The sequence below is a fragment of the Oxyura jamaicensis genome, chromosome 1, assembly GCF_011077185.1.
Source record: "Oxyura jamaicensis isolate SHBP4307 breed ruddy duck chromosome 1, BPBGC_Ojam_1.0, whole genome shotgun sequence".
Taxonomy (NCBI): Eukaryota; Metazoa; Chordata; class Aves; order Anseriformes; family Anatidae; genus Oxyura; species Oxyura jamaicensis.
Genome location: NC_048893.1, coordinates 64,637,454 through 64,649,517, shown reverse-complemented (window position 1 = coordinate 64,649,517; position 12,064 = coordinate 64,637,454). Strand labels below are relative to the sequence as shown.

Below are 12,064 nucleotides of genomic sequence, written 5' to 3'. Positions count from 1 at the left end.
TGGGGATGTATGTAAAGGTTTCCAGGTCTCCTTTGCTATTTCTAAATTTAAGCAATAAATACCATGTTAGGTTGGAAAACAGGAGTGCCCACACAAACTGCTGCAGAGCTGTCATACTAGGGGAAGAGACATGAGCCGTAATGTTTGACTTGGCTTCCTGTCTGCTGGAAGCAGGAAAAGAGCTGGTGAGAATCTAAAAGGTTTTATCCGAGTCCACATATTTCCTTTTTCACCTTAATACCCTTTGCAAAAAAAAAAAAAAAGAGAGAGAGAGAAAAAGCACCTCAGAGATGTTTTCACTTTCATAGTCCCAGCACATGTCTCCATGCTCCCCTACCCTATCTGAAGATTAAAGAGTGTTCTTTCTTAGAGGGCAGAGTAATTGTTTGTATCTTAGATGTAAGTACTTTTATATAAAGGAAGAAAAAGCTTTATTATATATAAAAGACAGAGAGAGAAGAATAGCTATTCTTTAAACAAAATCTGCTGTTTGTGGTCCAAACAATTCTGTACTTCTGAGAGATCCTACAAAAGCAACTAAGCGTAGCAGACCTCCTGTTAGCATATTTCATCTGCTGAGGACACCAGCTACCATCTGAAATGCTGTAGGGATCTGCATATCAAAAGAAGTTGAAAACCATAAAACTGAGGAAATAGTCTGAGAATTCCACACAGAAAATGCAGCAGACAGTTTGCAGTTTGCTTCTAGGCTGCTTGCTTACTGAGACAGGAATATACCCACAGACTCTAAGTGAGGCAAGTGTTTATACTGCTTGATGCAATGCAGGTGGGCATTTTTTTTTTTTTTTCAGTCTTGATGTCTTTTCCTAAGCATTTTATTGCTGTTACGTCTAACTTCTTTCTAGGATTGCAGCAGCCATCATTGCATTTGTCATGTCAGTGTACAAAAGCAATGTTTGCAAGCACTCGCAAACAGAAATACCAGTTGGTGATATGCCATTCTGTTTCCTCTTCTCTTTATCATGGGTAAAGACGTTGTTTTTTAAGGAGAGGACCAAACCTTCTTTTACTGATGGAAATCTAACTCCTAAAATACTTGGGGGTAGTCGTGTACTCAAGAGCAGCATGTACCCATTGCTGTGGTATTAACACAGTGATCTTGTTATCACAGTGACTGCTACATTAATAAGTCTCTATCTTTTGTTGCAAAACTTCTGTCTGCTTCCAAAGATACATAACATCTGCCAGTTGACTTGTAACTTCTCTGCTATTTATATGTAACAAGAGTTTTAATAAATCTTTTTAGGTGTACTGGCTCAGGTAAAGTATTCTGTGATTTAACAGAGAAGAGATGTGCCACTGCCTGAAAAGAGCCTTGGTGGGCTTTGGAAGGCCATGCTTCAGTCAACTCAGGCAGGACTCCTCGGGGTATTATTGATCAGTTAGGACTTTCTTCATTAGGTATTGAGAATCTGGGCTCTGAGTTTACTAGGCACAGACGTCATTTTGGGGGGGAAAAAAAAAAAAGGCAAAGGACAAACTCAGTTACATTTTCTTCTTTTTATTTCATAGGTTGATAATGCTCGTAAGCCAGAGGTGAAAGTGTCTCAGCAGAGCAACACTGGGAAATCTGGCAGACTGGAAGAGAACAGCTGCCCCCCAGGGCAGCTGCCGCGTGTGAAGCATGGAGGAAAGTAAGAACGAGAAGGTGAACCAGGCTCATGTTCTCTTCGACAGATTTGTCCAGGCTTCAACGTGCAAGGGGACTCTCAAGGCTTTCCAGGAGCTCTGTGACTACCTAGAACTAAAGCCCAAGGACTATCGTTCTTTCTATCACAAACTCAAGTCCAAGCTAAATTACTGGAAAGCCAAAGCCTTGTGGGCCAAATTGGATAAGAGGGGCAGCCATAAGGACTATAAGAAGGGGAAAGCATGCGCCAACACAAAGGTAAGGAAAGTGATCCTCTGTGGAGATGTATTCACGGGAGTCAAAATGTGTTTTATGCTTTTTGTGGCATCAGTACTATAAGTGAGATTGAGTTATAAAATCTTCCTTTGTAGGCTTGTGTCTTTGTAGTTGTTTTTTGTTTGTTTGTTTTTGTTTGCTTGTTTTTTATGTTTTTTAAACTAGATAATTACTGGGTTATGAAATTTTCTGTTGGGGTTTAGATACAAAATATGTATGTCTGGATTTTTTTGAAGTGCATCCCTTTTAATTTCAAAAAGTCTCATGTCTCTTAATAAATGCTAACTTGCCTGCCAAATTGGCAAAATGTTCAGTTTAGCATTATTTAGGAAGCAATTGCTTGAATTTCAGAGAACAAACAAAACCACAGTGTGGAAACCATACCAATTCCTTTTAAAAGATTGGTATGTGTGGCATTCACTGTAAGGAATTTCTGCTTTCATGCACCTCTTCCAGTTTATTTTACCTCGATTGCTGTGAGCTGGTATTTGTGCTACATACACCCGTGTTTGATGCTACAGTCTGAGCTTACTTATTTTCTTACTGAAAGACATTTCTTCATATCATTAAAAATGTTTATGGAGTAAGTTATTTTTGCAAGTAATCATACACTTCTTTTAAAAAAAAAAAAAAGGAAAAGGAAAAAAGTGTGGAATATAATAAAATTAGAACAGGATTCTGTCCTCCTTCATTGAGGTTAATATACAAGAGAAAGAAAAGCACCTATTGACCTCTTTGGAAAAAGAGAACTTAATTGATAAGAGAAATTAATGACTAATTCACCTAGTAGAGAACTGTTCATTAGATAGTCAGTTGTTTCAGATATGAGGACTGAAGTTTGATTTCCAACTAGATACTAGAAAGTTATTTCCTTGATTGTTTCGCTTTCCAGTTACCATTTTCATATGGATAGTGAAATTTATAATTAGGTACTAAAATAACACTTGTATAAATCACTGATGGACCAAGGTTCATTTGTCTAGCTGTTGTGGAAATAATGTGGAATATAAACTTAAGTTTATAATTGTTACTTCAGATTAGAGGTAGCAGATGCATATAGATCAACATGGAAAACAATTAAACAATTAGGCAGTGTTGGTCATCATTCACACTGAGCTGGTTCCTTCTAGAGGAAGGGGAGGGCAAGGAGAAGAGAACAAGGAGGGGAGGCAGGTTGTATTTGCCAGTGTTTCTGAGAAGCCGTTGGTGAGATGCTCAGTAGCAATGCAGGTAAAAAGGGTGGCACCTGTCTGCCTCAACCCAGAAACATATAGGACGGTGGAGTTGGGATTCAAGTCATTTTGAGCAGTGAAATTAGGTACCTGAGGGGAGGTGAAATTTAGTTTAAAACAACATTTTATTTGTTAGTACATCTTAAATTTAATACACACCTGTGATGATAAATTATTTTTGTATGGCATTAAACATAAACTTTGAATATTTTTATATGAATCACAGAATAGTCTAGGTTGGAAGAGACCTCCAAGATCACCGAGTCCAACCTCTGACCTAACACTAACAAATCTTCCACTAAACTGTATCCCTAAGCTCTACATCTAAACGTCTTTTAAAGACCTCCAGGGATGGTGACTCAACCACTTCCCTGGGCAGCCTATTCCAGTGACTAACAACCCGTTCAATAAAGAAGTTCTTCCTAATATCCAACCTAAACCTCCCCTGGCGCAACTTTAGCCCATTCCCCCTCGTCCTGTCACCAGGCACGTGGGAGAATAGACCAACCCCCACCTCGCTACAGCCTCCCTTCAGGTACCTGTAGAGAGCGATAAGGTCGCCCCTGAGCCTCCTCTTCTCCAGGCTACACAGTCCCAGCTCCCTCAGCCGCTCCTCGTAAGACTTGTTCTCCAGACATCACAAAGAAGTGATATCTGTGCATTATTTTTATATTTTTCATATATATTTCTGATAAGGACTTGTTTCCTACCCCAGTGGCATCTGCCATTAAAAGTTTGTATGTAATTCCTGAGAGATAATCACAACTATTCAAAGTAGAAGCATTCTGGGAACTGAATCATGTCTGATTTAATGTCTCCTACCTCACTTAGTTCTATCTTCCAAATTTTTAATGTAATTTACAAACCACTAATTAAAAATGCAGAAATACAAGTGGGCATGTGGAAACGAATGTGGAATTTTAAACAAAGCTTAAGATTTTACCCATGTTATTAGAACAGATACCAATTATTTCCTTAGTAAGATTGCCTTCTATGTATTTCAACATATACCAGTTTTGAAGATCTCGTCCTCTGGAGCTTAGTTCCCACTTGCCTATTTATAAGTTATGCTGGGGTGAAGTGCCATGACCAGAGTTGGGCACTTCGTGCATCACGTGTCCAGTGTCCCAGTTAACCAGAATTCAGATAATTGGGGGACATAGTTTATGAAGGCAAGATTTGTATGTGACACTTTGTTCAAGTGTAAATAATTGCAAACATTTACAGTAGTCCCTTTATTCGTTTAGCCTGAGCACCTCAAAAGAGAACAGGAAGATGATTCTCCATTTGTGTACTTCTTTCTCTTTTTTGGTTGTACAGAGAATACAGAATTTCAGTTTGCCTTTTATGTTACATTACCATGGTGTTATTACTGGCAACTAAATATAAGTTATCTGAAGGATATTGAGCAAGATGTGTTTGTGAGGGGTAAGATTGCTTTAGTACTCTGCAACAGTTGTTTGGAGTCATTGTGGGGAAAGGGAAGAAGGAATGACAAGAAGTGCCCTTGTTGACTCAGCTGTGTTTGGCATCTCCTGTGCTTACTGCTGCCTGTGAAAGAACCAGAACTTAGGTTTCTACAAGGTTCAGGAACTGGAGGAGTCACGAGAGGTGGAAAAGGAAACAGAATTATTTTCTTCTGATTTAATTGTCCCTAAAACTTGCTGTGTTTTATAACAGCATTTTTTAAAACAAGGTGACAAACTTGGCCATGAATGGCTTTGCTGATTATCATGTATTTTACATCCACAACATCTAGACTCCTCAACATAAACTAGATATTAACCATATCCTTGCGGGGGGCGGAAGCTTGTAGGAAAAAATGTTTTTTAAATTTCTGTGACAAAATTACAGGTAATTAGTTTTTAATTTGATTACATAGACCTGAGTTTGAATAGTCTGATTTTAGTATAATTCACTTTGTGTTGTGTTCTCCATTGTAATTATTTTATACTGGGAAAGTTATCAAAGAATAGAATTCACCCATCTCAGTGTGGTCATGTTGTTTATTGAATGCAATCTCTTTGAAGATTGTAGCTGTCAGATTAGCAAAATTATTACATGGTTAAATATGACACAGCTAATTTTCTTACAAGTTTTTAAAACAAAATTAAGTGGTGTTGGGGAGTTACACTTAACCCACAGTATTGAACTGGAAGAATACACTAGATCTTAGCTGATTTTCTCTTTTTAGAAATTCTGAGTCGGACACGTGGTCAATATTCAAGTCTATTTTGGAACTGCATTGCTAATAGTCCAGTGTTTGGGCTGCCTTTTTTACATATGCCTTCAGGTTCCCAAAGCTACTAAATAAATAGTGCTGTTATCCTTCCCTTCTCTTTTCTCTAGACTTGGATCTCTGCCCTTAGGTTTGTATGACCTCTTACATGATATGGTAGCCCTGTTAGAATTTACACGTCAGTTGTTAATTCTTTACTGCTGCAACCTGAATTGTTTTATTATCATTTAGGCTTTATATATGTCATTTGCAGAATATACGTCCCAGCAAATAGCAGGTTAAAATGTGGTGACCTGTAGAAATTGGCATTAGAGGACTATCAGAGAACAAAGATCTTTGTTTTGGGATAGCCTGTTTAATCAGAAGGTTAGGATCTGAGTAAGTTTTAGCATCTTTAAGAATTTCTCAAAGAGCTTTCTTGTCCAACTGTAAAGGTATATAAGGATCTGGAAAATACTCACATGACAGCAACAGTCACCACTTTGGTGGCTTTTTATTTGGTGGGTCTGGTTAATAGTCAAAAGAAAAAAAAGTACAAAAATGGTACAACAAAATGGACTGTGGCCTATATTCATGTGAATACACATAGACATGCCAGCTCTCTCTGTGGACTTCAGTTCCTCTCGGTGAGAAGTATCAGTTGACTGTCTTGGATTTCTAATCTTAAAATATCTTGCTGTATTCTTTTGTTTCCCAGAAAGTACTTCCAACACTAGATAAGCAAGTATTTTACATTCTCAAGTCATGCATGTATTAGCCTCTAATAGTGTTTGTGAGCAGAGTGGAAAAAGATGTGAGAAGATGAAAGACTTTTGATTGACAGAGGTTACATTGAAGAAAACGTATTTTCATAAAAATGCTATAGAGACACGAAGCTCGTATTTATATTATATTTACTTACTTGGAGGTTCCTTTGCTGCCATAATAGAAGCACCAGCATATGCCTAAGTTAGAGTGCTTTGACTTGCCTGCTGTCTGTGCTACTCTAAGTGATGATGGTTATAAAAGCATTGTGTTTTTCTGCTGTAACCATTCCTGTGCAGCTCAGTGTTGATGAGGAGTTTTTAGTGTTCTCGAAGACTTTCTCAAGAAAGGCTAGCTTGGAAGATGAGAGGAAAAGTCTACTTTACCTTCCTCTCAGAACAGAAAACACATGGTTGGAAAGTGCGAGAGAAGCCTTCAGAAATATTGCTGTTCTCCAGGTGCTTACGTAGCTTGGAGAGCACGCCTTGGCAGGTCTTCAAAGAAGGGTTGGAAAGAGGCAGGTGACTTGCCTGTTTCTCCAGACTTTTCATTGCTCTGTGATACGTTTCATTTTCAGGTTGCAGGTACTGCTTGAACATATCCGTGCCAGAGCATGGCAGGTAACAATAGAAAGACTGATGCTAGAATGCTTTGAAGCCATGGTAAAAATACCTTTTTCCTCCTCGGACTGTCAAGTTATTGTGTACTTGGTTGCTTTGCAGTGTCTGATAATTGGGGCTGGACCTTGTGGCCTTCGCACAGCGATCGATCTGTCATTCCTAGGAGCCAAGGTGGTGGTCATAGAAAAGAGGGACGCCTTTTCCCGCAATAATGTCCTGCACTTGTGGCCATTCACCATACATGACTTGAGGGGTCTTGGCGCCAAGAAGTTTTATGGCAAGTTCTGTGCAGGATCCATAGACCATATCAGTAAGTACAGCCGCTGCTAGGTATGGCAGCACTTCTTCGCAGGGGAGAGGTGGCTGAGGGCAGGGGATAACTCATTGAAATGCATCCTGCTCCTGCCACTGCTCTCACATCTGTATGGCGTAATGAAACACTACCTTTGTGTAGCACAGTTTGGGCTAGACCCACATGCAAAAGAAGATCGTGCCATGGAATGATCAAACATACAACATATATCTGGCATCTTTTATAACTACTAGTTTCTGAGACCTAACTTTTTCATATACTGAAAAGTACATCTAAGGTTCAAAGCTTTTTTCCCCCTGATGGATCACTTTCCTATTTTTCCTGTTACATTCCTGCAGCTGTCACATTATTCTGTTGCTCTTGAACATTGTGTGTGAGGTGTTTTGTTTGTTTGTTTTTTAGTTACTGAATGTTTTTGAACATTCTTTTAAATGTTGATCTGGAAAATGGAGGAACAGTTTTAGCATTGTTAAATTTTGGAAGAGTGGTGAAGATGTTTTCAAGAACACCACCGGCCTCTGAATAGATTTTAATTAAATAGATGTTTGTACATTGAAATGGAGAATAATTTGGATAATTCTCAAATTCTGAGAAAACTTTCTCTTTTGAAAGCTGTATGCTTCAGTACAGCAGGAGCTACCATTTTTCACTACTTCTTTCAAAAATTTACCAGACAGGTTAGTTTGCCCACCAGTCTGTTTACCACAGGGCATAAGTGGAAGTATAAATTGACACATAGTAGGTAAGATTTAGGTTCTTGTTCAATGCAACAGCTTTGTAGACTTTGTAACTTCAGTCTTGCAGATTTCTTTTTCTCTTCCAATTTCTTGTTATTTTTATTCTTCCAGTACTTTGTCATCTTCTTTTGTATCTCAGCACAGATGAAGTTCAGTGTTTAGGTGAAGCACTTCTTCATTTCAGTATCTGAAATGTGGCAGTGAGGTGTCTTACTTCAAATAGTTGTTTGCCACACTCTCATTTTCATACTTGCTACCTACACTAACTTAAGTGGAAAGAGGTGGTGAGGAACTTACTATGTCCCCACTAACCCAAAGGTGTTAGAAGTAAGATGCAGTTCAATATTACAGCTAACTTGATCAAATGACTAATCATCATCTGTGACAAAAGTGCAGTCCTGTTTGTGCTCTCTTTAATGCCTCTCCTGCAGTGCATGTTCTGGTTGTTTCCCTTGTTGTTGATTTGGGGGCTGAAACGGTAAAAAAATATTTACTTTCTTGGGAAAGGACTGGAATTTCCGCTACATGGAAGTTTCTTGGCATGCCATGACACTGCACACCAGTGCTGCTTGGATGAAGTTCTGGGAACACAGCGGGAAGAAGAAAGCAGCAGCTAGCCTTTAAATCAATTTATCAGTAATGTCAAACAGAGATGTGTGCACTTGTGCTCTTTCCTTTTTCTCTCATTTCTCTATTATCTGCTTTTTTTCAGGTATACGTCAACTCCAGCTTATCCTTTTGAAGGTTGCCTTGATCTTGGGAATAGAGATCCATGTCAATGTGGAATTTCAGGGGCTTGTTTACCCTCCAGAGGATCAGGAAAATGAAAGCAAGTAGCACTGAAATGAGTTCTAGAGAAAGGGGAAATTGTGGTAGGGGCACAGATTCCCACTCCTTAATGTTGCATATTACTCTGAGTCTTTTCCTCATGCTCCATCAATGAGAGTAATCTTCAATACACTTTTGCTTGAGTTTTAGTAGGCTTTATTCTTTCTAGTAAAACAATATCACCTGAATTACTAAGCAGAAATAATCCAAAACACAGTAGTTCTAATTTCTCCTAACATAGTTAAGCCTATTACACTTAGAAAGTATCTTTTCAAAACAACTATTTTCTTTGCATTCACGGAGGATATTTATATCAGTGAACAATCTTTGTTATGCTGTTTGCATCGTTGTGAAACCCGCTGTCCGATTGCTGTGAGAGATGGTGGCTTACTTGTCTTTTGGCATTGTGTTAATTGAATAAATAGTAGAGAACCTGTGAAGGTTTTAGTGATCCTTAAAGGTAATAATCAGGGAGGAGTTACTGGGGATGTCGCTGCCTAGCAAAGTGCATTCTTTGATTCACAGAGTGGCTGTGCAAGTCAGCAACAGCCCTGTCAACAATATAGCAATCTTGCAGTGTATCTATTGACAATGTGAGAAAAGGATTATGGATGTGTTTTTATATATTTGTTCTACTATGTGCATTGCTTCTTGTCATTAACCTGGAGTTTATCAACAGGAATAGGTTGGCGGGCATTGGTCCATCCAAAAACCCATCCAGTATCAGAGTATGAATTTGAAGTAATCATTGGAGGGGATGGCAGGAGGAACACCTTAGAAGGTAAGTGTCCTTAATTCTCTTTAAAATAGAACTAATTCTTAAATTAGTTAGAGCAGACATGAAGAAAAAAGACTTCAAAATCCTGATCAAAATCTTGAAAGACATTAGGTTAGGGAAAAAAATAAATAAAAGTCCATTTAGAAACCTGTTTTTATCAACACACGTGGGTCATATTTTTCTTCTTTCTATCCACCAGCAAAAGAATGAGATATTTGACCTGAATAATTTTTCCCACCTTCTTTCTTTAGCTAAATAGTGTTGTAACTCTTAATTTTGAAAGTAGGAGTTAAGTGTTAAATCTTCTTCTTCTGTGTAGTAGAGAATTTTATCTAGCATTTTGATGTAAATTACAGTTTTTGGGAAAGAGGTAAGAAAGAGGGGGGATGCTTTATCCCTAAATAAGAGCCTCTATTCTTCTGATGAAGCAATTGTTGCTTTCTCAGAGTTTGTAAGGTATCAGATTCAATCTTTATTTTGTGAGGACATCTGTCTACAGCATGCTGAGCATTCTCTGAAGCTATGCTCTATTTTTCAGCATTACCACTTTATCTTTCCCATAGGGTTTCGCCGAAAAGAGTTCCGTGGTAAACTAGCGATTGCTATCACAGCAAACTTCATCAATCGCAACACCACAGCCGAAGCCAAAGTAGAAGAGATCAGTGGTGTGGCGTTCATATTCAACCAGAAATTCTTCCAGGATCTACGAGAAGCCACAGGTTTGTCAGCAATTGCCAAATTTCCAATGAAAACTGCTTGTCTTTTTTACTTCAAATTTGTAACTCAGGTATCACAATGTTTAATCAATAAACAAATGACTTGTGCCAAGAAGTCAGTCATTGCTGTCTCTCTTTGAAATCTTGCTTCCCTCATTTTTGCAGCTGTTCTATACATCTGTACAAAGCAGGTGTGTGTCGTTCAGATGTGTGTCATTTTGTTCAGAAGTGGAGAACTTATTTCCCTGAGGGTTTTCAGGAAATCTGATCGGCTCTTAAGAAAAGCCTGAATCCTGAGTTTAGCTTCCTGCACTCCACATCTGCATACAAACCTTAATGTGATGATAAATATATTTTTGAAAAAAAAATACCTATATACAGGTGAAATGCTCTGTTTGTGGTTATGTTAAAGATGTAACTTTGTAAAATCATCAAAAGCATGGGAAGAAGTTGCTTGGCACTCTCCCTAAGGTTTTCTAACCATGTAGCTTCAGTTTACTTTCTTCCAAAGAGATCATTTTTGCATGTACTGTCTAACATGTTCCTTCACTTTCTTATTCTGTCACAAGGTATTGACTTGGAGAACATTGTCTACTATAAAGATGATACACACTACTTTGTCATGACTGCCAAAAAACAGAGCCTACTGGATAAAGGTGTAATACGGCATGTGGGTATTAACTTTTATATATTCTTTATGTACTAAGATTGTGGGACAACTTGGTTTTAGTATGCTAAAAGGGAAAACACACTCTTACTTCACTGCATGATGTTTTTATACAGGTGTATTTTAGAAACAAACATATGTGATTAATGACCTTCTGAAGTAGGAGCTTTTTTCTCATGCTTTTCTCAGCCATGAGAAAAGTGTTGTAAGATCTACCCTGTCTAAATTTGTATCCTTTTGTCAGTTTGAGGGTTTTGTTCACGTTAAGATAATATTTGCCTAAAGAACCTTTGGTGGCTTGTATAAGCTTCTCTCAGTTAATGAAAATGAAAAAGCAGGGAGTGAAGAAATTCTTGGAGATTTATATCCATCTTATGCTGACAGAAGCAGATTTAAAAGTAGCTTGGCCACAAATGAATACATAAGGAGTGAGGTCTTGTGCCTTTTGTGTGAAGAGAAATGCTCAGAAGTTTGTTGGCCCTTTCACACTCAGAAATGCCAGTAGGACTGATGACTGTTTTCAGTAAAAGATTTACAAAATTTTCCTTGGAATTATAAGCATTGTTAGGAATGTAAGAATTAAAGGGCAAACCTGTATCAGTGGATTTGTAGTGGATTTTTTAATGCCAACATTGTATATGCCAGTCTTAAAATAACATTATAGATTTGGCTGTTTCTCTTTAATTGTCTCTCTTTGGCAGGATTATGCTGATACGGAGTTACTACTCTCTCGGGAGAACGTGGACCAGGAGGCTTTGCTAAACTATGCCAGAGAAGCAGCTGATTTCTCCACTAATCAGCAACTGCCTTCACTAGACTTTGCCATCAATCATTACGGGCAGCCAGATGTGGCAATGTTTGACTTCACGTGCATGTATGCATCAGAGAATGCAGCTCTGGTGCGAGAGCAGAATGGCCACCAGCTACTTGTGGCACTGGTCGGGGACAGTCTCTTAGAGGTTTGTGTTTTAAACTTACCATTTGTAAACAGGGAATTGAAGTGTAAGCACAGACCATTGCACCAATCACTGAAATGTGTGCTGTCTGTAAGACAGTTAATTGTGAGGAATGCTGCTGTTTATTATATAATAGAGTGGGAGGTTTGAAAGAAGGGTAGGCATGTTGGGAAAACAGAATATTTAGAATGGTAATGATCATGCGTAAGAAAATATGTGCAGAGATTTTTGTGAAGTTATATCTATTCCATGTGCTTCTTATTGGAACAATTATATTCGCTGTGGGAACTGGCTCTAGGCCTGTTAA

General features: G+C 38.3%; 1 protein-coding gene across 7 annotated transcripts in view; it reads left to right on the top strand.

The window, feature by feature from the left end:
- The window catches only part of MICAL3 (microtubule associated monooxygenase, calponin and LIM domain containing 3), a 162,388-nt gene that overhangs the window by 56,326 nt on the left and 93,998 nt on the right, over positions 1-12,064 (top strand). For all 7 annotated transcript variants that reach the window (XM_035346355.1, XM_035346365.1, XM_035346381.1 and 4 more), the window contains exons 2-8: positions 1,534-1,909; positions 6,865-7,072; positions 8,525-8,641; positions 9,320-9,421; positions 9,982-10,137; positions 10,704-10,804; positions 11,503-11,760. In XM_035346355.1, coding sequence (XP_035202246.1) covers positions 1,646-1,909; positions 6,865-7,072; positions 8,525-8,641; positions 9,320-9,421; positions 9,982-10,137; positions 10,704-10,804; positions 11,503-11,760 — 1,206 coding nt within the window. In that variant the 5' untranslated portion in view covers positions 1,534-1,645. The remainder of the gene's footprint in view (positions 1-1,533; positions 1,910-6,864; positions 7,073-8,524; positions 8,642-9,319; positions 9,422-9,981; positions 10,138-10,703; positions 10,805-11,502; positions 11,761-12,064) is intronic.